At 48.1% G+C, this 23,666-nt stretch overlaps 1 protein-coding gene across 1 annotated transcript; it reads left to right on the top strand.

Moving 5' to 3' along the window:
* The first annotated feature begins 12 nt into the window (after positions 1 to 12).
* Positions 13 to 22,947, top strand: GLUD1 (glutamate dehydrogenase 1). Its single transcript, XM_061565400.1, has 13 exons — positions 13 to 550; positions 4,050 to 4,130; positions 6,408 to 6,463; positions 9,012 to 9,075; positions 9,361 to 9,455; positions 10,886 to 11,065; positions 11,929 to 12,066; positions 13,043 to 13,180; positions 14,603 to 14,683; positions 16,424 to 16,547; positions 18,293 to 18,384; positions 19,328 to 19,390; positions 20,665 to 22,947. The coding sequence occupies exons 1-13, from the start codon at positions 142 to 144 to the stop codon at positions 20,779 to 20,781; spliced, it is 1,638 nt and encodes a 545-aa protein (XP_061421384.1). The 5' UTR covers positions 13 to 141; the 3' UTR covers positions 20,782 to 22,947.
* The last annotated feature ends 719 nt before the right edge of the window (positions 22,948 to 23,666 follow it).

The following is a 23,666-nucleotide window of genomic DNA, read 5'->3' on the forward strand; positions in this document are numbered from 1 at the left end:
CCCCGCCCCCACCTCACCCCGGTTAGACTCCGACCCCGGGTCCCGCTTCACTTCGCCTCCTCCACACCGCCTCCTCCACACCGCCGCCTCCACACCGCCACCACCACCACCGCCCGCACTCGACTCGACTCCCCCGTCGCAATGCACCGCTTGCTCAGCCTCCCCGCGCTGCGGGCCGCCGCCTCCCGCGTCGCCTTGACGGGGCCTGCTCCGACCGCGCGGCCGCTCTCGTCCACGGCAACGTTGGCGTCCTCGTCGGCGGCGGCCTCGACGGACTCGACGGACGTGGACGACCCCAACTTTTTCCGCATGGTCGAGGGCTTCTTCGACCGCGGCGTGAGCATCGTGGAGGACAAGCTGGTGGAGGACCTGCGCACGAGGGAGTCACCCGAAGAGAAGAGACGCCGGGTGCGGGGCATCCTCAAGATCGTGAAGCCGTGCAACCACATCCTGAGCGTCTGCTTCCCCATCAAGAGGGACAACGGCGAGTGGGAGGTCATCGAGGCGTACCGCGCGCAGCACAGCCAGCACCGCACGCCCTGCAAAGGAGGTGATGATGGTGGTGGTTGGTGGTGAGGGGTAGCCTGGGGCTACCGTCATCATCTCACCTGTGGTGCGTGTGTGTCGTGGTGGTGGCGGTGGCGGTGGTGGTGGTGGTTGGTGGTGAGGGGTAGCCTGGGGCTACCGTCATCATCTCACCTGTGGTGCGTGTGTGTCGTGGTGGTGGCGGTGGTGGTGGTGGTTGTTGGTGAGGGGTAGCCTGGGGCTACCGTCATCATCTCACCTGTGGTCACCTCGGGACCATCCTCTCACCTGTGTCACCTACAATTAAAGTATCATTGTGCCACCCAATTCTGTCATCTCGCTTGTGTCACATAGGGTTATCATCTCATCTGTGTCATTTCGCCCGGGGGCAGCACGTGTCGCCTGGTCAGAATATCTCCATGTGGGCAGCATGTGTCACGTGACCTAAAGGTCACTCTTTCAAGGGGCAGCATCACCTGTTGTCACGTGGTGGGGCGATCTCACCTGAGGGCAGCACACGGCACCTCGCCAGTGCTGTCCCTTCGTATGTTGGTGTAATTTTGAAGGTGCAACATGATCCATGAAGGAAATAATGGCCTAGGGGATTAATTTTCCTCATCAAGAAATTATGACAAACGATGTATCTCTGAATTAAAGTCCTAAATGGTGTTTAGTGTATGACACAATTTAAAACGGACTTCTTGGTTAAACTCATGGTTGCCCACATCTTTGAAGCGTCTTAAGTGCACGTCCGGAGTTGTTGAACTACCCACAGATATTTTATTTCCAAATTCTCCGTGCCCTCTGCCAAAGACAGGGACCGTACCTTGTCCCGCTGGACTTTGGCACAGGCAGAGAGGTCATAGGCACGACGGCATTCGCAGCTCTGACGGCAATGGAAAACTTGGAATGCGCATGACTGCACGTTACATAATAATCGTGGGCTGCCTGCCTCCATTGATTGGCTTGGTCTCATTGAAACTTTGCAACTTTTCCTTATAGAGCAAACAAAATGTAGCCAAGGCACCCGCCGCACCCACCTCTCATCCTTGATGTAGACGAAGAGCGACGTCATTAAGTGAGGGCCGTTGGAATCTGGCATCTTAAAGGGGCTCTGATTTGTAGGGAGCCCCTAATGTTTTTCAGCATATTGCAGCTGCTCGCCCCGAGCTATAAATGCCCTGAGAGTGCATTGTCTTTGTGCAGTTCGCCTTTTGACGTTCTCTGGTCTAACACTTTGAGACGAGGCTCAAAAGAAAGCTGTCTTTGGTGTGGACCAATCGGTTTCAAAGAATGCATATATTATTAGAGCATGTTTTTTGTTTGCATGTTCACCACAAGTACGTGTGGTTAATGCAGACAGGATTCCTTTAATAAGGATTCTGTACGGTGTTTTAACATCTTGATGTCTGTTTTATTGCCAGAAAGGGTAAAACCTATTGTTATATTTTAATACTGGCAAGAAAGATCCCATATTGAGCCTTCATTAGTCAAACGACACCCGCAAACGAGTGGCATTGGAGGCGATGGTGGGATACACATGTTACCATACTTCCCCACATTCTTCGGTGTAAGTTGGTGAGCATCCTCGTCTAACATGGGGCACACACCACTCATACTCAGGTGACCCCAGCCCATTAAGTAAAATGAAAAACTCGGCACAATCGGCAAGAATACTGCCCGAAAAGAAAGAGAGAAAAAAACAGCATCATAGACGAATTTTTATAATGCACTGGGATAAAAGTAGCTCCTGCAAAGTGCCTCTCCAGCCACCGACTTTCACGCCGTTAAATGTTTCTCTCGGGCGCGAATAGGAATGCACACGAACACTGCCTTATTCTACACGGGTTGTTTCTTTGTGCTTTAAATGGCCACGCCTTTGGCTGAAAGCTGCAGGAATGACATCTACTCTCTGTGCGCCACACCCAGCGAGCACCCCCCCCCCCCGACACATATTTTTGTAATACTGAATTGGCAAAAACACAAATAACCAAAGCACTACAGATCCTTCAATAACACTACCCTAAAAGGAAAGAGTACGTATAATATAATAGGCGATGTTTTACAAGAGACGTCTCGGGCAGCAGCCCTTTTTGTGTTTGCTCTTCGGGCAACGTTATTGATGGATTTCTTAAGTTTTTGTTATTTATATACCCAATAAAATGTAGACCATCTTGTTTTTTTTCCTCTCCTCTGTGAGGTTAAAATCAATCTGTGTGACACCGATGCATTTTTAACACACTGGAGCCATCTACGTTTACATATATAGCACATGGACAGCCACTTGACCCATCGCATCGCATTGTTTCACATTTGCCAAGTCTATAAATGTTTGTTGCTGCCCAGCAATGTTGACTTCCAAGAATGTGTAAATACATGTGTTGTTATCTGTGTTGTTCTGTAGGTCCATAGCTGGACAACATTGTACATGGCAACTCAATAAGCACAGTACAATACTCGCCGATAACAGATGAGAAATTGTTTTTTGTGTCCATTACTCCATGTAGTCTTGAGTGGAGGCGAGATGTTAACTACCTCGCCTGGTATGCAAGAGGTTGTAGGTTCGATTCTGATCCTGACACCTGTATATTTGGAGTTTGCACATTTTCCCTGTGGTTACGTGGATTTTTCACTGGGTCTTCCACATTTAGAAACATGCCTTGAAGAGTATTTGGCTGGTATAAATTTCCACATGATAAGCCACTTCGTTGAGCTATCATTTGTGGCCAGCTCATGTCTGAAAAGGAACTATATATCTCAGTGGGCCTTGCCTGGTAAAAGAAAAATAGTTTAAATAGTTTATTTTGTCTATACCATCTGAGGTTGCATAACTTTGGCATTTTCAATATCATAATGTGGCCAGAAACAGTGAATTACATGATAACCATTTGAAATTAGTGGGTTATCAAGTAAACTACTCTTATTGGCCGTGTGAATAATTGAGTACGACTAAAGTTGTGTTACCTTAGGTAAAACTGATTTATGCCCCGCTCGTGGACTAATGGACTTGCCCCCACCTTCCTCTGTCCCTCTCATCACCACCTCGGCAAACCAAGGTCTTCTGTCGAAGCCCTGGTTAACCTCTGTTGGGTGGGAGGTCACACATTCGCCATGCTTTTTGCTGATCTCGTCAAGGAGCATAAACCATCACGTGAACTGCGGTCATCCTCGCAGCGGCTTTTGGCTAGTCATCGAACAAAGATGGTTACCACATGGCGCGCTTTCCAGATGCACTCCTGAGTCCATCTGGAATGCTCTTCCTTCCGATATTAGGAAGCCACTGGAGCTATACACTTTTAAATTTGCTATATTAAAAACTCATATCTTTAGAACGAATTTTTGTATTTAGTTTGCTGTCCTTCCCCGTACCTCCGATAGCATGGTTGACTATGTACAGTGCAGATGGAGCTCACCATACATACATCCTGACTGCCTGTTCAAGTCCAGGCTTCAGACCTTCTCTCTTACGCTCTATGGTTCCAAATAGTGATTGGTGTTGTGATGTGGTGCGTGTGGACTCCTAGGAATCCGCTACAGCATGGACGTGTGCGTGGACGAGGTGAAGGCCTTGGCGTCACTCATGACCTACAAGTGTGCTGTCGTGGGTACGTTTTAATCGTTCACCTGGGGGGGGGGTAGGGGGTGGTGGAAATGGAGAGACAATGCACGCAATTACACGCTGTTCACTTGCAATGGCATACCAAGTGCAAACTCTCACCAAGCGTACAACAAGAAATTGAAACACGTTAGGGAAGAGCCTGCGTATGCATGACTTATGCAACTCTTTCCAACATGTGTTTGTTTTTAGAAGTATTTGATTATCAGTACTGAAACTGATTGGTGGCTGTCAGGGCAAATATATTTGTGCAACCCTTGGTTCAATTTGTCTGGTTTTCAATCAGCTAACTCTAATAGCAACACATCTATTTTCTACACATTAGTTCATATTGTTCGCATTTGATTACCTTCATGCTCTCAATCTTATAGAATGGTCATGTCTGCATTAACCACACTTGTGGTAAATAACACAAACGAGTCTGGTTCATGCAGACATGATACAGTGAGGGAAAAAAGTATTTGATCCCCTGCTGATTTTGTACGTTTGCCCACTGACAAAGAAATGATCAGTCTATAATTTTAATGGTAGGTTTATTTGAACAGTGAGAGACAGAATAACAACAACAAAATCCAGAAAAACATGTCAAAAATGTTATAAATTGATTTGCATTTTAATGAGGGAAATAAGTATTTGACCCCTCTGCAAAACATGACTTAGTTCTTCTTGGTGGCAAAACCCTTGTTGGCAATCACAGAGGTCAGACGTTTCTTGTAGTTGGCCACCATGTTTGCACACATCTCAGGAGGGATTTTGTCCCACTCCTCTTTGCAGATCTTCTCCAAGTCATTAAGGTTTCGAGGCTGACGTTTGGCAACTCAAACCTTCAGCTCCCTCCACAGATTTTCTATGGGATTAAGGTCTGGAGACTGGCTAGGCCACTCCAGGACCTTAATGTGCTTCTTCTTGAGCTACTCCTTTGTTGCCTTGGCCGTGTGTTTTGGGTCATTGTCATGCTGGAATACCCATCCACGACCCATTTTCAATGCCCTGGCTGAGGGAAGGAGGTTCTCACCCAAGATTTGATGGTACATGATGCGGTGAAGTTGTCCTGTCCCCTTGGTAGAAAAACACCCCCAAAGCATAATGTTTCCACCTCTATGTTTGACGGTGGGGATGGTGTTCTTGGGGTCATAGGCAGCATTCCTCCTCCTCCAAACACGGCGAGTTGAGTTGATGCCAAAGAGCTCCATTTTCGTCTCATCTGACCACAACACTTTCACCCAGTTGTGCTCTGAATCATTGGCAAACTTCAGACGGGCATGTATATGTGCTTTTTTGAGCAGGGGGACCTTGCGGGCGCTGCAGGATTTCAGTCATTCACGGCGTAGCGTGTTACCAACTGTATTCTTGGTGAATGGTCCCAGCTGCCTTGAGATCATTGACAAGATCCTCCCGTGTAGTTCTGGGCTGATTCCTCACCGTTCTCATGATCATTGCAACTCCACGAGGTGAGATCTTGCATGGAGCCCCAGGCCGAGGGAGATTGACAGTTCTTTTGTGTTTCTTCCATTTGCAAATAATCGCACCAACTGTTGTCACCTTCTCACCAAGCTGCTTGGTGATGGTCTTGTAGCCCATTCCAGCCTTGTGTAGGTCTACAATCTTGTCCCTGGCATCCTTGGAGAGCTCTTTGGTCTTGGCCATGGTGGAGAGTTTGGAATCTGATTGATTGATTGCTTCTGTGAACAGGCCTTTTATATAGATAACAAGCTGAGATTAGGAGCACTCCCTTTAAGAGTGTGCTCCTAATCTCAGCTCATTACCTGTATAAAAGACACATGGGAGCCAGAAATATTACTGATTGAGAGGGGGTCAAATACTTATTTCCCTCATTAAATGCAAATCAATTTATACCATTTTTGACATGCGTTTTTCTGGATTTTGTTGTTATTTTGTGTCTCACTGTTCAAATAAACCTACCATTAAAATTATAGACTGATCATTTCTTTGTTAGTGGGCAAATGTACAAAATCAGCAGGGGATCAAATACTTTTTTCCCTCAATGTACCTTGGCAATTGGTGTCTATTTGGTGTTTGAACATCTTAACAACCTGTATTTGCACCATAGCTCTCAACTTTAGTTGGAAAGCATTACAAATATATCCGCTTGCATTTATGTTGACCAGTGAAAAAAATACACGGCTCACGTGATGTGATACGCATGCAGGAGAGTATGAACACACTAATGTCCTTGATTAAAGAACCTCCCGGAAACGTCTGAACGTTGACTGATTGTGTACCTGTGTCACTTGTTTGTGTGTAGATGTGCCTTTTGGAGGTGCAAAAGCTGGAGTTAAGATCAACCCCAGAAACTACTCGGTGTGTATACAGCATGCAGGCACGCACTTCAGCCTACTTATATTGCCCTGGAGTCAAATTCCTTTTGAAACGAGTGATATCTAAAGTTCGAGCCTGTACCAAAGTCTTTCACACGGACAATTATGCTGAACCTAAAATCTGATGATGTTGCTTAAGTTCCTAGGACACTGCATCTCCACAGCTATCAGCAACCCTATGGGACCCAGTGACAGATAGTGGGTTGTTTTGCAAGCATAAACAGCCTGGATTTTGACCCGTGATAATAATGGTGCGATGATCACGACTAACGCCGGTTTGGTGCAGTTTTCATGGTTAATTGAAATGCAAAGTCAGGTGTTTTGGAATGAATGCCCATGAAGTTTTGTGATAATGGGAATCTTTACAGGACTTAGTCCTCGTACACTTAAAACAATCATTGTCTCCACTTAATGGGATGTGTCATCACTTATTAATTCTGGCAAATTATTTTACATGAATTATACAAGCCACGTTAGAGTCGAAGCATTAAAATATTTATTGATCTTTTGCACAGCACAGGGCACAATATGGGTGAAAGCCTCCTATGTCTTTGGGACATGGGGATTCTTCCACCAATCCCCACCACGCTAGTCATCGAAGGTTGGTTAAGGGCATGGCCAGCACCGGTGCCACTGGTCACTTGTTATTAGCCGTGGCTGGGAAATTGTGGGTGTGCGCGCCCGCGTGTGTTTTTGCAGTGGGGAGCAGTAGTGCAGTGGTAAGCACTCTGCGCTATGAACCCAGGATCCCGAGTTCGATTCCCGCTCACGGCAAAGACCAGTGACGATTATCTGAACCGGTTTTGGGGGCCTCCCCTAGGTGGACTCAGCCCAAAATGAGCACCTGGTGTTGTGTTTAAAAATATCGCCACTGGGGGGACAAATGCGATCTGGCGTGGGGCTGGCCACCCACCACCTCGTGTACTGTGCCGGCTTTCATAGGTGCTACTCGCGAACAGCACTTGCCCCAACAGTCTGTTGTAAAGGCTACATGGGGGGGGGGGGTGGGGGGGAATCTTTGTCTTTTTTGTGTCTGCATCCTGGGGACCACGCCGGACGTGAGAAGCGCTGCTCCCACGGTACCTTGATCCCTGTCCGCAACCTTCGGCAGCCCCAAATGGATTGGGATTAGGTTTTTGTGAGATACAGCGAGTGAAAAAACATGGCTGTAAAAGAAAATATTTGATGGCATGTGTTCATCAGTTAAACGTTGGCAGATCAACCTGCCTGGGAGTTGGGAGTGGGGTGGGTTGACCTTAGCCAGAGTTCATAGATTAATGGTGTGCACTGGTGGTGGTGGTGCTGTTGGCTAATCTATTAATACATTGCAAAGTTGTGGCCATGTCAGCATTTTCAACACAGTGGCATTATAATCATAATTGGTTAAAACCGAAGTGCAAAAAAGTAATTTGCGTGGTGACCTGTTGATTTTCAGTGCGGCACACATTTCGTCTGCAAAAGAAAAATGCGAACTGCCGTTTTTTCTTTCCTTGTACGAGTTAACGATCCGGTATTTTGCTGACCATTAACAAGTGCTGATAACGGCGTGGAAATCAGCGTTGCGTAAGAAGCTCCGCTGTAGCCCTGCCTTGTCCAATGGGTGCAGTGTGAGACCCCCCTCCCCTTCTCTGACCGAGTCCTTTTCCATGTCAATCCATTGCTGGATAAGAGGCTCCCCCACCACAGCATGCCCTGCCATGGTGATTATTTTGCCAAACTTCACCACACTAGTCAGCGTGGGCTTGTGAACGAGAAACACGCGTTGGGAGTATTTGAGTATGAAAAAAAATAAGAATGGATTTTACCCTTTCTGACAATAATACAGGTGTTAAGATGTACAAAGACCAATTAGAAACTTTCTGCAAGGAATCAAGTCTGCATTGACCACACGTACTTGTGGTGAACATGAAAATCAGTCTTAAAGACAATGCATATATTATTAGAGCATGTTAGCATTTTCACCACATTGAGTTGCGGCCACTACGTCTGCAAATTTGCGCGCGTTACAAATATGTACTATTATTATTATTATCTTAAGACCTGCTTAGCTTCTGAGTTCTGGTGAGATCGGGTGCATATACCAAGTGGTGGCGAGATGTTAACTACCTCGCCTGGTATGCAGCAGGTTGTAGGTTCGATCCCTGACACCTGTATATTTGGAGTTGGCACGTTTTCCCCGTGGTCGCGCGGATTTTTCTCCGGGTCCTACGGTTCTTACCTCCACATTTAGAAACAACATTAGTTTAGAGTATTTGGCCACTATAAATGCCACGTGATGAGCCACTTTGTTGAGATATAATTTGTGATAGCCAGGTCACTTCTCAAACAGAGCTATATAGCTCAGTGGGCCTTACCTGGTAAAATAAAAAGTAGAAAGTAGATTTGGTCAGGCGCGTTGCTTTTAAGAGCATCAAATTTGACATTCTGAAATTGATATTCACATGTTGGCGATTTTTTATTTTTCAATGAAAATGTCAACACTGTGGCACGGGTCCCCCTGCGTCCCCCGTTCTCTGCCGTTGCTTTCACAGGACGTGGAATTGGAAAAGATCACGCGTCGCTTCACGATCGAGCTGGCCAAGAAGGGCTTTATCGGTAAGAGCCAGAGTTTGTGTTGAGTTGGGGGATGGGGGTGCGGAAAGTGAATTGCTCTGATGTTTGTTTTGATTCATCAAACTTGACAATACGATGGGCTTTCATGACAGCACAGTATATATTGCGTTGGCAATATATAGGGATATGTTAGATGCCAAGTCACATGTTTGAGAATGTAACAATGTATAAGTAGTGTACAGTCACACCCGTGTCACCTGGGGGTATCATCTCACCTGTGTCACCTGGGGCTATCTTCTCACCTCTGTTGCCCTTGTGACGCGCCAGGACCGGGCATCGATGTGCCAGCACCAGACATGAGCACGGGCGAGCGCGAGATGTCGTGGATCGCCGACACCTATGCCAACACCATGGGCCACACCGTAAGGCCCTGCACACGCCTGCCCCCCACCACCCCCACCACCTCCAGCAGAGCCACGGTGGCGAGATGTTAACTGCCTCGCCTGGTATACACGATGTCGTGGGTTCGATCCCGACCCAGACGCCATGTTTGGAGTCTGCATGTCTCTCTCCCCGTGGTCGCGTGGATTTTTCTCCAGGTCCTCCGGTTTTTCCCTCCACATTTATAAACATGCATCTAGAGTGTTTGGCTGCCATACATTTCCACGTGATAAGCCACTTTCTTGAGCAATCGTTTGAGTCCAGGTCGTTTCTAAAAAAAGAGGCACATAACTCAGTGGGCCTTACCTGGTAAAATACAAATTATTAAATAGTTATTGGTTAGAGACCACAGGAGGGGTAATGAACTGGATCCATACCGAGGGCCAGATAGGACTTGCAGATGCTTTTGGCAGGCCACACATTTACAACAACAACAGCCGCCATTCGCCACAAACTAGTGATGACGTCACCATGTCGCTTGTGCCAGACTCGGTGCACTTTCAAAGTGGAAAGACAAATATGCCCCGTATAGCCTGAACAGACTGTTGGGGCAAGTGCTGTTAGTGAGCACCTATGAAGGGCGGCACTGCACATGAAGGGGCTGCCGAAGGTTGCGGGCAGGGATCAAGGTTTTGTTTGGGTAGCGCTCCTCACGTCTGGCGTGGTCCCCGGGATGCAAACACAAAAAAACAAAGATCCATCCCCCGTGTAGCCTTTATAACAGACTGTTGGGGCAAGTGCTGTTAGCGAGTAGCACCTGTGAAGTCCGGCACGGTACACGAGGGGGTGGGTGACCAGGACCATGCACGGCTGTCTTTGTCTCCCCAGTGGCGATGTTTACACATCGCATCAGGTGGTCAATGAAGGCTGAGTCGACCTAGGGAAGGCCCAGGACCGGTTCATATATTCGCTACTGTTATTGGTCATTCGCGGGAATCGAACTCGGGACGCCGGGTTTGTAGCGCCGAGTGCTTACCACTGCACTACCAGCGCCCCACTTTCAAAGTCCAAGTACACATTAACACGCTGGCACACCTCAACATTATCCAATGATAAATATCATGCGAAAAATAACGTGCGTGTCTCACGGGTATGAAGAGGCTCTTGAAATGATAGAAGTGACTGAGCGTGAACATGAGAAACACTGCTGTCAGGTTCTGAATATTGCCCTCTAGTATGAGATGAGAGAGTGGAAGGCATCTTCATGTGGCCATGGACCGTATGAAACTAAGCAGATATAACCGTACACCAATCAAAGGCTCTGTCCTCATTGGTGCTTCACCTTCAAACGTTCATTCGTCTTATTTTTACATTATTATGTTTTTAAATCAAACCGACGTAAGAAACGTCTCCCTGCTTGAGCAGGGAAAAAATAACAAATCTGAGTGACGCGAATCGCTGCCTCCCACAGGACATCAACGCGCACGCGTGCGTGACGGGCAAGCCCATCACCCAGGGGGGCATCCATGGGCGCGTGTCGGCCACGGGCCGCGGTGTCTTCCACGGCATCGAGAACTTCATGAACGAGGCGTCGCTCATGGGCACCGTGGGCCTGGCCCCGGGGCTCAAGGACAAGACCTTCATTGTGCAGGTACGGGCGGGCGCACGCATGCAGGGGCGCGACGACGACTAGTCGATCCGAATCGATGCTTGCGCTTGTGAAAGTACGTGCGTCGAATCGTGGGTGTGTGTGAGTGATATAGGGAAATTTTATTTTTTGCTAATGGTTGCAGTGAATGAGATTGACGAATGAGAACGATTATACGAGATAATACATAATGTACGGACAGTAACAAGGCAGCAAGGCAAGACGGCTAAAGATGTTTCTCCTGCTCCTCGAATATTCGATAAGTTTCTATAGTTCGGTTAATTCGGTCTAAATGCCATTGGAATTTATGTCATCTTGGGAATTATTAACACGGTTTTCTGTGGCTTGGGCAACTTGCAACAACGGATCTGAGTTTGGTTCCCAGCAACGCTATCGTTAGTGGCAAGTGATACCTGAACCATTCCTGGCTTTCCCTCCTTTTTACCAATGCGTCTTGACTAGCGCTGTGCGGTAGTATCAAACATCTCCCATGACTGACAGGATGGAGAAGCTTATGTCATGGTTTTAGGGGGAAGTCTGGGCTTACATTTTATATCATAATTGTGGTCTTCGGGGCTTGGGGTTGCAGAGCAGATAAGGATCTATAGTTACCGTATATATATAAACCTGTAGGCCTCAACTTATTAGTTTCCCTCTTTGGGAGAAACTAAAATCAAGACTGGACGAAAGAAACAAATTAGAGACGACAGAATGACTGAGACATACGTTACAGACATTACAGAGAATAATGACAGAATTGTAACCATTCATTCATCGCTTGCAGGCCTACACAGTTGCACTGAGAGAAGCGGGTCAGACTTTTTGAACGCGTGGCGTCGTTTCTCCATTTCTTTTACCATGAACAGGGCTTTGGCAACGTCGGTCTGCACTCCATGCGGTACCTGCACCGGGCTGGAGCGAAGTGCGTGGGCATCGGGGAGCTCGACGGGAACTTGTACAACCCCAGCGGCATCGACCCCAAAGATCTGGAGGAGTACAAGCTCGTGAGATGCACATCCGTGCTCACCGCACCCTGGCTTACTGCCACGCCTGTTCACTTTTTTAGTTTCACTCTTTCCTGTTCAGAGACGTCCGCAAGTTGCAGGGTGGGGTTCCGTTCACCGCTGAATCTTGGAACGCGCACGCGGCTCAGCGTTCATTTTTATTTAGAGAGGCGTTGCGCGACGTTGTTTTTAAAAACATTGTACTCGCCGCAGAGAAGTGTAGCGAGATGATTGCAATCTATGATAGTTGGCGCCAAACTGCCACACGCCCTCCCGTGTCGCCTTGTGAGAACCTCGGTACCGATAAAGTAATTTTTTTCTTCTGATTTCGCTTTGATGATGTACACATACGTCATCGGAATGGGAAAGGGCGAACTGACAGCTGTCATAAGCTGCCAACATGCCCAGGAGAGCAACCCTTAATTAGTATTACCACATTCGTATGCTCTGTCCTGCCATTCAGCCATCTGTGAGTAACAATTGTGGTCTTCACCAAATCGCCCGGAATGCGCCCGACCTCGTCAGACCAAACAGTCCAAGATTTGTAACGCGCCACGTTGAAAAAAAAATGCTGAGATAGGAGCGTGGATGGCACAGATGTTTGGATGTTCTCCCTCTGTTCGCGTGGATTTTTATCCGGGTCCTCCGGTTTCTCCCTCCACATTTAGAAACATGCGTTTAGAGTATTTGTCTGCTATAAATTTCCACACCATGATAAGCCACTTCGTTGAGCTATCATTTATGGCCAAGTCACTTCTGAAAAACAGCTCTATAGCTCAGTGGGCCTTACCTGGTAATATTTTTTTAAAATATTTTTTTTAAATATTTTTTAACGTTCTTTACGAATTTGAGCCATGAGAGATCAGCGGAGTGCATGTGACAATCGCCTCCCGTGCGCAATGACACCGCTCTTCGCCCGCGACCACGTCTCTGGCACGTCGTTGACGATCCGCCTCTTGCCATTGGCGCCCAACAGCAACACGGCACGGTGCTGGGCTTCCCTGGGGCAAAGCCGTACGACGGAAACATCCTGGAGGCGCAGTGCGACATCCTCATCCCGGCCGCCGGAGAGAAGCAGCTCACCAGGCTCAACGCCCACCGCATCAAGGCCAAGGTGGGGAACCACGCGCGGACGCACGCACGGACACATGCACGCACGCACATGCGGCCTCATTTTCGGTGACCTCTTCCCTCCTCTTTTTGCTCGCCGCCCCAGCTGCCAAGGCCTCCGTTAAAGCCCGCAGTCCAGGCGCCCGCATGCCTTATTCACGTTAATAACAGCAGTCAATTAGTGTTAATTATTTGATACTGATCTATGGCTTTGTATAGTCAGAACCGCATTGTGTATTTGTCATGTATGTTAGGTTTTTATTTTGCATGCTGCAGGGTCGTGCACGTTATATTTGCAAGTTTGCACCTATATGAATTTGCACGCACGCGTGTGTGGGTTTGTGCACGAGTGGTTTTCCGTGCTTGGGTAGTGGTCGAGTGGGTGAGTGCACTTCACTGTGAACCCAGTGGTTGGAGTTCGAATCGCTACGAAGGCCAATATCGGCGGCGGGTGGCATCTAAACCCTTCCTGGATCCCTCACCCATGGCCAACCTGCACTCACCAGCGTTGGGGCAGTGCGGTCAAGTGACCTCGTTTTTGATAACCCCTTCCCCTCTCTTTTGCTTGCCGCTCCAGCGACCAAGGGCCTCTGTTAAAGCCTGCAGCCCAGGCGGCCGTGGGGCTCAGACGTCAGAGCGCTGAGCTTGCACCGCCGAGATACTGGGTTCGAGCCTGTGGTTAAACTGGGCTCTCAAGCATAGCGAATTGATGGGTTTAGTCCGGTCACCGTTGACTGCAGTGAAAAAACTATCGCCTGAAAGACATGTGCCCACTTTATTTGGTTAAATCTCAGTGAAAAATATATCGGTTTGACTGTCATGCTGCTAACATTAATCTCTGTGGCAGGGCAGATGGCAAAGTGCAGCCACTTACTGTGCTGACCAGAGATATCTGGAAGGGATCTAGGAGGTAGCTCTGTGGGCAGTTATCTAGCACAGACAGTCGTGCTGCTGTGCGAGAGATCCGAATGCATTCTCTTTCCCGTGACGCAACGCCGATAGAACGATTGGGATAACATGAGGAGAGAATGCCCTCGGTCAAACTCCACTCAATGGGAGGTCACTGCTTCTCTGCAGCTGCCTCCGTAGTTTGCAACTCTCTCCCCCAACCCATCCGCTCAGCCAACTGCCTTCCGGCTAAGATCCCATTCTCAAACAACCTCCTTTCCTCCTCTGCCTACGACTCCATACAACGTCTTTAATCGCAACATACTGTCACTTCCCTTACCCCTACCCCCTCACTTCCTCACCCACCACAACCCCCCCATTTTTCATTTTTCCACGTAACGCACACGTTCCATTATCGTCGTGCAGTATCTACTGGAGATGTGCTTGCATTGTCTGTGCTACAGTTTGAAATTGCGTTGCCTAGGAACGGTGAAAGCAACGCGGTGTGACCTGCCGTGCGATGTGCTTTTGCGTGCAGATCATCGCGGAGGGAGCCAACGGACCCACTACCCCCGACGCGGATAAGATCTTCCTGAAGAACAACGTCATGGTCATCCCGGTGCGTGGGACGCTTCCCATTTTACGGCAAATCCCGCCGTAGTGCAGCGGCTTCACCGAGTGGGCTGGGTGTTGGCACCGCCGCTGCCATAGTGGTTAACACCTGAGCCTGACGGCAAGAAGGGTGGCGTGGGTTTGATTTCTCACTCGGGGGGCGTCTTTCTGCGTGGAGTTTGTACCTTCTCTCTCTCCCTGTCCTGTGTATGGGTTTTCTCTGGGTTCTCCGGTTTCCTCCTTTGGCAAAAAACAGCAAACAATAAACTAAATTTTTTTTGTATTTCACCAGGTGAGGCCCACTGAGCTTTGTAGCTCTTTTCAGAAGCAACCTGACCACAAATGATAGCTCAACGAAGTTTGCTTGCCATCACGAGGACATTTATAGCAGCCAAATACTCGAAACGCGTGCTTCTAAATGTGGAAGGTAAAACCGGAGGGCCCGGAGAAAAATCCACGCGACCACGGGGAAGAGAAACATGAAAACTCTAAATATACAGCAGGCGTCAGGGTCGAAATCGAACCTACATCCTCCTGTATACCAGGCGGGGTAGTTAACATCTTGCCACCGTGGTAATTGGCCAAACATTCTAATGCGAAACAAAAATACCTGCAAATTAGTCCGTGACAGGATTACACACAGAGCAGCAGCAATATCTCACCCTGCTGGGAACACCTGGCAGGCGTTCCCTGAAATAGTGCCTCGGAGACTCAGTGAGGCTTTTTTGGGTAAACAAGCTGAATAACAATCTGATTATTGCCAATGTCTTTCAACAAAATGCATACTAATATAAAGAATTTTTACTTCATTCATCCTTGGCACTGTCTTACAAATTCATATTTAACAGGCTAACGTTTCGGGCCATGGCCCTTCTCTAGAGAGAAACCAATCAGACCATGAGCACGTTTCTTATTCGCACGATTCTCTTAGCGCAAGTCCATCACAAGGGTGCTGCGTTTCACATACAGGTACGCTCTGCTAGTCGGGGGCAATGTTGCTATGTGGTTACTGACCCAATTAAGTACTGTCAGCTTATAAATTTTTCCATTGTTAGACAGTCGTAATGACAAACATGGCTAGTTTAATTTTTTTACCAACGCAGACATACATTTTTTTCTTATTTCAAAATGTATTCTTATTCCTACAGGTTTCCCTCGCTTTACGCGGGTTCGAGTTGTCGCCCTCAATTAACTCTACGTGCGGCTGCGCGGTCGCACGTGGGTCAACGTCATGTCTACCGCCGTACACGCTACTCGGCAGGCAGTTGTCTCCTCGTGCTGTTTCGCTTTGTTACGCCACTTTTTTTGGAAAACATCTACTACCACTGCGTAAAGCAAAGGGAAACCTGTCTTAGGAAACATGTAGTCTGTGATATATCTGCGGTTTTTTTCTGTTATTCTAACAAGAGCCCGGTACAGAGCACGAGCCAAAATAGGGAGGGGGGCACGGAAATTCCACGGGCAGAAGCGAGTGGAATGGGCTCACTGCTTTACTACGAGCGTCGGGGCTGCGAGCGGGAGTGCGGACTTTTTATACGGGGAAGGGAAGGCGAGGAAAACGGAGCAAAATTAACGGGGAAAAGGGTCGGGGGGGAGTGGGGGTGAGAACCGTCTTGCCATCTGTGGTGTTTTGTTTTTTTGTTACTTCAGCAATCTCTCTAGTGAAGTACGTATTGGCGCTTCGGTGTTCGCGCTGTGTGTGAACTCTGTGAGGCGGAGCCGGCGGTCTCTCTGTGCCACCTTGTAGGACCTGTACCTGAACGCGGGCGGTGTGACGGTCTCCTTCTTCGAGTGGCTCAAGAACCTCAACCACGTGAGCTACGGGCGCCTGACCTTCAAATACGAGCGCGAGTCCAACTACCACCTGCTGAGTGAGTGACCCACAAGGCATCACTTCTCCTCTCATCTATCAGTTTCCTCTGGATTCTCGGTTTTTTCCCCGTACCTACAAAGAAAATTCCAAAATACACTGATGTTGCCCAATCATCCCAATGCTGTAAATGTGCCTTTGAATTGGCTCAATTAGGATGGCAGGATGGCAGGAGCCTCCTGAAAAAGAGTCTTGGGACTCGGTGAGGCTGTCCTGGGTACACAAAACCTCCGTGCCTAGAAATAGAACCGACCTCCACACAAAACCAACTTGAATTATTTTGTTATGATTTTAAACTGGGCCATCATGCATCATGGCCGTCCATTTTGTGACTTTATATATCATTAAATAACTGTTATTATTTTTCGATTTAAAGCTTTCGTGACTGCAGGGATTCATCTTCTTGGTTCTTTCGGTAAAGTCACGTAGAAGGGAAGTAATAAAATAATAAAAATAAAACATAATAAAATAATTCTCACGACGTTTCGGCCACAACCCAAGCAGCCGTCCTCAGGTGAAAACCAGGTCTGTCGAGGCGACAGCGTCTGAATGAAACAGCACACGTGCTTGGAGCATATATATAAGCTGGGTTGGAAGGGGGGGGGGGGAAGGGCGCCTTGACAAAAGAATTTGCATATCAAGAGGAATTTAGCATATTTATGGGAAATGCAGGTATGTGATCAGTAATTATGCCCGTACATTATGCAGGATTAGCAGCATCAAAGGGAGGGGATATGGGAAATGTAGGTATGTGATTAGTACTACTTATGCCCGTGCATTATGCAGGATTAGCAGCATCAAAGGGAGGGGATAGGGGTAGCATTAATAAAGGGAAGAAGTGTTAATAGTATGAAGCTGCAGTAACTAAAACCACCACGTAAACAACTAAAGTATAAACTACATAGTATCATCAGTATACTAAATATTGTTCATAACAACAATAATCAAATTAGTGTTAATTATGCGACACTGACCTATAACTTTACATAGTCAGAACCACACCATTTGTTTATCGTGTATGTCATGTTTTTAGTTTAGCTGCTGCTGGGTCGTGCATGTTTGCGCCTATATGAGTTTGCACGCGCACACGAACACGCTCGTGTGTGTGTGTGTGTGCACGAGTGGTAATGCATGCTTGGTTAGTGGTGGTGGAGTGGGTGAGTGCACTGCACTGTGAACCCAGTGGTTGGAGTTTGAATCGCCATGACAACCAACAGTAGCGAGTGGTATCTGAACCTTTCCTGGACCCCTCACCCATGGCCAACCCTCACTGATCAGTGTTGGGGCAGTGGGCTCAAGCGACCTCCATGGGGAAGCTTTAATTTTGCACCATTGTGAACGTGCATGCGTGTGTATGTATGTGTAAGTGTCCATGTTAATGTACAGGTTTGTGTGTTCACCGGTGGGGAGCGGTAGTGTAACGGTTAGCGCGTTGTGCATGAACCCGGCAACCCAAGTTCAATTCCCACTCACGGCCAACACCAGTGACAAATATCTGAAATGGTCTGGGCCTCCCCTAGGTCGACTCAGCCTCAAATGAGTACCTGGTGGGGTGTGAAAACATCAGTGGGGAGACTAAGGCGGCCAGGGTTGGTGCAGGCCACCCACCCCTTCGTGTGCCGTGCCGGCCTTCATAGGTGCTCGCTAACTGCACTTGCCCTTTCAGTCTGTTAAGGCTACATGGGAGATTTTTCTCTTTGTTTATGAAAACGTGTGTGTGTCTGTGTTTTCACTGGTACCTCGCAGACTCGGTACAAGAAAGCATCGAACGAAAGTTCGGGAAGACCCAAGGAAGCATCCCCATCGTGCCCACCGAAGACTTCCAGGCGCGGATCGCCGTGAGTGTCTCAGCGGAGGGAAGCCGCCCCCCCCCTTTACCAAACCCCCGCCCTGCCGCTCTGCTCGGTCACACAAAGGCCCCGTAGGTGCCGGTGAAGAGCCACGTCCGTTGTATGTGTGTTGAACCGTACGTGGTCAACCGTGCTCATCAGAGGTGCGGGGGAAAGACAACAAACTCACGGCGACGACGGTGGTTCTGCTGAAGCCTCCTGGCACAACGAACCTCACGGCATTCGTATGCAACAGTCATGGCCCTCTTGTGTCAAGGCCCTAACACAATAATTATTATAATACCCATGTGTAAAATTGGTCTTGTAGGCTGCCGTGGCACTTGTCAGCAGAGGGCAGTACACAAAATGTATTATTATACTGTGCTATGCTGCTACACCTATGCCCCCCCCTCTCCTCCCACCTTCGTCAGCCTACACTGACCAGCGTGGTGAAATACGGTCAAATAACTACCACGGCCGGCTCTTGTCTAGTGGCCTATTGACAAAAAATGTCTGCGCATGTACACATATACAAATCCACAATAGTGGTTTAAGACTTATTTGTCAGTCGAAGCTTGTTGCATCATCGATTGTTAAAACATGTTGTCACCGACTCATTTCTCTTCTTCTGCTGAGAAATCTGTGAAACGTTTCTGTCAGCAACATGTGTCGCAAGAGATCGATAAGGCATGCAAAATTGTCAGTGTCCGCTCGGTTAAAACCATCGCTTTGTAGCCATATTTCTTTTTGCGCGTTTAAAGCCATTCGTCATCGTGTGAATATGTACTTACGTGGGCACGCGCACTGCTCCGCTATTACAATCGAGTTAAACCGGGGTTCACGTCGATCCTACGAAGCCGGTGGGTGGTCACGAGGATGTTTTTGCTGCGGTGTCCGCTGCTGCTCAGCCGTGTTTCCTCCACCGTGGCCCCCTGTTCCCCGTGCTTCCCAGGGTGCATCAGAGAAGGACATTGTCCACTCGGGGCTGGCCTACACGATGGAGCGCTCCGCAAGGGTGAGTCAGCACAAGCGGAGGGGGCGGTACGAGGGGGGGGGCGGTGGTGGGAGGTGGCGGTTCTGGGGATCGATGATCAGTGACACACACGCAAAATAGAATACAAATCGCAGGGTGATTCTTGTTTCCACCAGAGTACAAAGTTTGACGAAGCAAAAGTATTTGCATATAAATTATGTTTTCGTTTTGCACGATTACATGTGTATAAAATGAAAAATACATGAAAATGTTGCATTATATCCTGACAATTTGACATTCATGACATCCAAAAAATCCTCCACTACATTCAATGCCATCTAAATATATTTTTGGGTGGGTGGGGGGGATGTGTGGTAGGCAATTGGAATATGTGCCCTACATCATGACTCCCCTGTGGTGGTGATCAAGCAGAGAACTCCCCATCAGTCAGCCGCATTACGTGCAGTTTGAGTCGCGTATCCTTCAGACGCTCTCATTACATCATCATCATCATGAACGTAATTGTCGAGCGTTGGAAACATTCTTCGCTGGCTGCATATATGTGACATGTGTGTGAAATTATGATGTATGCGACAATCCCATTGATCCACTTATTGCAGTCGATTCCTGCGTTCATAATAGCACATTGAGTTGTGGGTATGAGAATATATTATTTTGCAATTTATGATAATCTTAAACCTGTTGAACGCTAGTTTAACACGTAGGCTGATCTGTACAAATGCAACTCACATTGTGATATTTCACAAAGACGCTGGGGCTGGTGACTTATTACGTGCCTATGAATTGTAGTATGTTAAGGCAAGCAGTTCTGACCATGTAGAAACTATGGGAGCCACGGTCGCTTCCAGGAGGATTCAATCCCAACCCTGGTGCCTTTATATTTAGAGTTTGCATGTCTCTCTCCCCGTGGTCAGTGTGCCTGCTTGTGAGCATGTTATCAACATGCGTTTAGAGTATTTGGCTGCTCTAAGGTTCCACGTGAAAAGCCACTTCATAGCATTTGTGGATAGGTTGCTTCTGAAAAAGAGCTATACAGCTCAGTGGGCCTTACCTGTTAAACTAAAACAATAGTTTAATCGTTTATTCGCGGGTAAAAAAAACAAGCAAACAGATTTTTTTCTCTCCGAGCTAACTGTGCCACGTTTTCCTGCACGTGTGTGTGCACGTGTGTGTGCACGTGTGTGTGCACGTGTGTGTGCACGTGTGTGTGCACGTGCGTGTGCACGTGCGTGTGCACGTGCGTGTGCACGTGCGTGTATGTGTGCGCGTGTGTGTGAACGTGTGCGTTGCAATAGCAAATCATGCGCACGGCGATGAAGTACAACCTGGGGCTGGACCTGCGCACGGCGGCGTACGTCAACGCCATCGAGAAAGTGTTCCGCGTCTACAACGAGGCCGGCCTCACCTTCTAAAGGCCCTCACCCGAAACAACGGGACAACCACACTCACACGCCTGCACGCCAATCACGCGCCAAACGCCGGCGCGCCAAACACCCGCACAGTACCACGTGTCAAACACCCACACAGCACCACGTGCCAAACACCTGCACAGCACCACGTGCCAAACACCCACACAGCACCTTTTAGCATGATGAGCTAAGACTTCGCCTTGAAGCCCTCTCTCGTGGCTAGCAGGCAGTTGGCATTTATGAACGGTGCAACGCGCAGGAAGTAGTTAAGATTGACCATGGCATGAGCCGAGGTCGCTCATTCCTGGGTTCACTTTTTGTTACACGATTTTCCGTGCATCTCTCTAAACCACTGCCCTCTGGATATGATTACCACGTGGGAGTTTCACTGTTATACGTTGCCGAACGGTGGATGCTTGTAGCCACTGTGGCCTCAAGGATGAGCCATGCCGCATTTCAAAATAAGCAACAATAGCGTAAGATGTACTTTAGGGCTAATGTAGTGTCGATTGTCACCTGTGGGCTGTCAGCTGTTGGTGTGGGGTTATCCTCACGGTTTAGGAGTGAAGTGATCGCGGCTGCAAGTGTACGCTGAGACTCGACGGGTTACCGCACGATGTACACAGACCCCTGCCAGTACACGCCACGCAGGAAGCTACATAGTAAATAGAATGCTCGTTTATACGTCCCGTGACGGGCGCAGGAAATGTCGACACTGCGTCTTGCTTTCTCCTGCCCCAGTGCGACCAAGGCATCCACGTTTTTAATTTTGAAAAATTCCACGGACAGCTCGACAAAAGTATAACATTGTTTAAAATATTGCCAAAGAAATGTTATGACATTTTCTCTCTTTTTTTATGATTGTGCTTCATTTTGCACGTTAATATTACTCAAACTAATGCAACCCTTCACTGTGGGGACATGGGCCACGCCATTGTCAGATGCCAATTTTCATTGGGTGTGCAGTGTCTCGTTTGTGGATGGACCGAGTTGGTCAGACCTGTGTTGTCGTGTTCGCACACTGTCATTGATCATGCCAGGATGTGTGTAATCTTAGGCTGAGATTGATGTTTTCACAACCACTGACTTTGCAAGCACGATTAATGCTGTCAACTCGGACGCTACGGCAGAGTTTGAGGCAGATTTAAACGTGTGTTTTGTCTTTTGCGTTTCCAAACCTTTTAAATGGCTGGGGTGTTGGTGTGGATTTTTAAAAATTGTGGTGTTTGCAACAGAAGCTATTTTTTATTTCATTTCAGCAATATATGCTTAAAGTCTCTTAACATTAAATGCATATGTTGTCATACGTATACCATTTTCAGCCATTCCAAATCCACTGTTGGATGAAGGCTGCTCAATGTCGACAGCAGCACTGTCCAACATTCCATACGGCCACAATGCATTTCACTCGCAAACCTCCTCCCGATACCTTCCCGGTCTCCTATGGGCTTCGTCGTACATCGTGCGATGCGTTGTACTGGCCTGAAGCGAATGCAAGGAACACTTTTCAGAAGACGTTGATTTTTATATTTTTCTGAAATGTGCGACTTCAACGAAGAAGTCTGGCTGACCTCTGCGTTTTAAGTGCATCCACACAAATGTACCGTCCATTGCCACATGCAAGCTTGTTCTGCCCCCCCCCCCCCCCGTGGAGTTGTGGCAACGATTTACGTTTGGGAGGGGGGGCAGTGGCACTTTTCTTTTTTTAAACACCGCGAGAGATGCCCGCACTCAATGTGCCGCCTGCGCTCTGTGCATTTTTAACCGAAGCAGCCTCTTCTGTGTTCCCAACGTGCCTGCTGCCCGTAAAAGCCATCCTGCATTACTTCGGCCAGGGTATCGGGCACTGCAAGTCCCGCTGGAGACTGCAGATTCGCATTTATCTCGAGAAGATATTTCGACTCTTGAAAAGTGCCTCATTCCGTCCATGGTGTTCACGGAGTCTCTGGGGGGGGGGGGGGGGTGCTTCCGTTTCTCTCGCATTGCACTGATTGTGTCACGAGTTGAGAGGGAGACTGTTGAGGCTCGCCGATGGGGGGAGATGGAAAGAGTGTTTCCTTGGGTCGTCACCGTTTGGCGATCGGTGGACACTTATGGGGCGGTGATGACTTCATTTCTTCTGGAAACCTAAGTTGACGTTCAAACATTGAATAAATGTTGCCGTTTAAACTTTGTATGTCGTACATTTTCTGTGCCATAAATTAGTTGTCCAAATCCCATATACTTTCGAAGCGGATTGAGCTCCGGTGTGCAGTACTGGTTAGCGTGCCTCGCCATAAACCGAAGACGCTCAATTCATTTTCTGGCCACAGCTAACATCAGTGCCAAGTACTATCTGTCGTAATCCTGGCCCACCCCCTTCAGCAACCCACACGAGCCATCGTAGTGAAGTATGGTCAAACAACCCTTATAACTGACACGGAATGGGGAAGCCTTTATCCTGGAGTGGATTAAAAGGCTGTATAATGTACGCATGTTGAACTTCTTTCGCACCGTACGTAGCGAACCGTGCTAATCGGAGGTGCGGGGAAAGACAACTAAACAAAAAAGCGGTTCTAAATAAATGAGTTTTCAGTCTAAAGTAAAAAAAAGTGCATAGTTCAAGTGGCTTCCGAAGATCGAAAGCGTTCCAGACGGCCGCAAGCGCGCGATGCGGAAACCGTCTGTGTTCGATGGCAATACATTAATTAAGTTATAACTACGAACGATAATTAAATTTACAGCTAATTTCTCAATTCACAGGCTCATGCGTTACGCCACTGACGCATTCCAACAGGAAGCCGTCGTTTGCCGGCGCCACTGTCTTCCAGTTGGGATCGAGCATCTTGCAGCGCTGTGCTCCACTCGCAGCCCTGAGCCAGTGCGAGAAATTCCACGGTTCGCACGGC

The sequence above is a fragment of the Lethenteron reissneri genome, chromosome 34 (assembly GCF_015708825.2).
Source record: "Lethenteron reissneri isolate LAM-NWPU_2019-01 chromosome 34, ASM1570882v1, whole genome shotgun sequence".
NCBI lineage: Eukaryota > Metazoa > Chordata > Hyperoartia > Petromyzontiformes > Petromyzontidae > Lethenteron > Lethenteron reissneri.

What these genes read in the sequence shown, in the direction of transcription:
- GLUD1 (XM_061565400.1), top strand. Translation starts at nt 142, where the DNA reads ATGCACCGCTTGCTCAGCCTCCCCGCGCTGCGGGCCGCCGCCTCCCGC. An exon ending in TCAACCCCAGAAACTACTCG is followed by an intron (nt 6,464 to 9,011) that starts GTGTGTATACAG and finishes TTGCTTTCACAG; the next exon opens with GACGTGGAATTGGAAAAGAT. An exon ending in ACAACGTCATGGTCATCCCG is followed by an intron (nt 14,684 to 16,423) that starts GTGCGTGGGACG and finishes GCCACCTTGTAG; the next exon opens with GACCTGTACCTGAACGCGGG.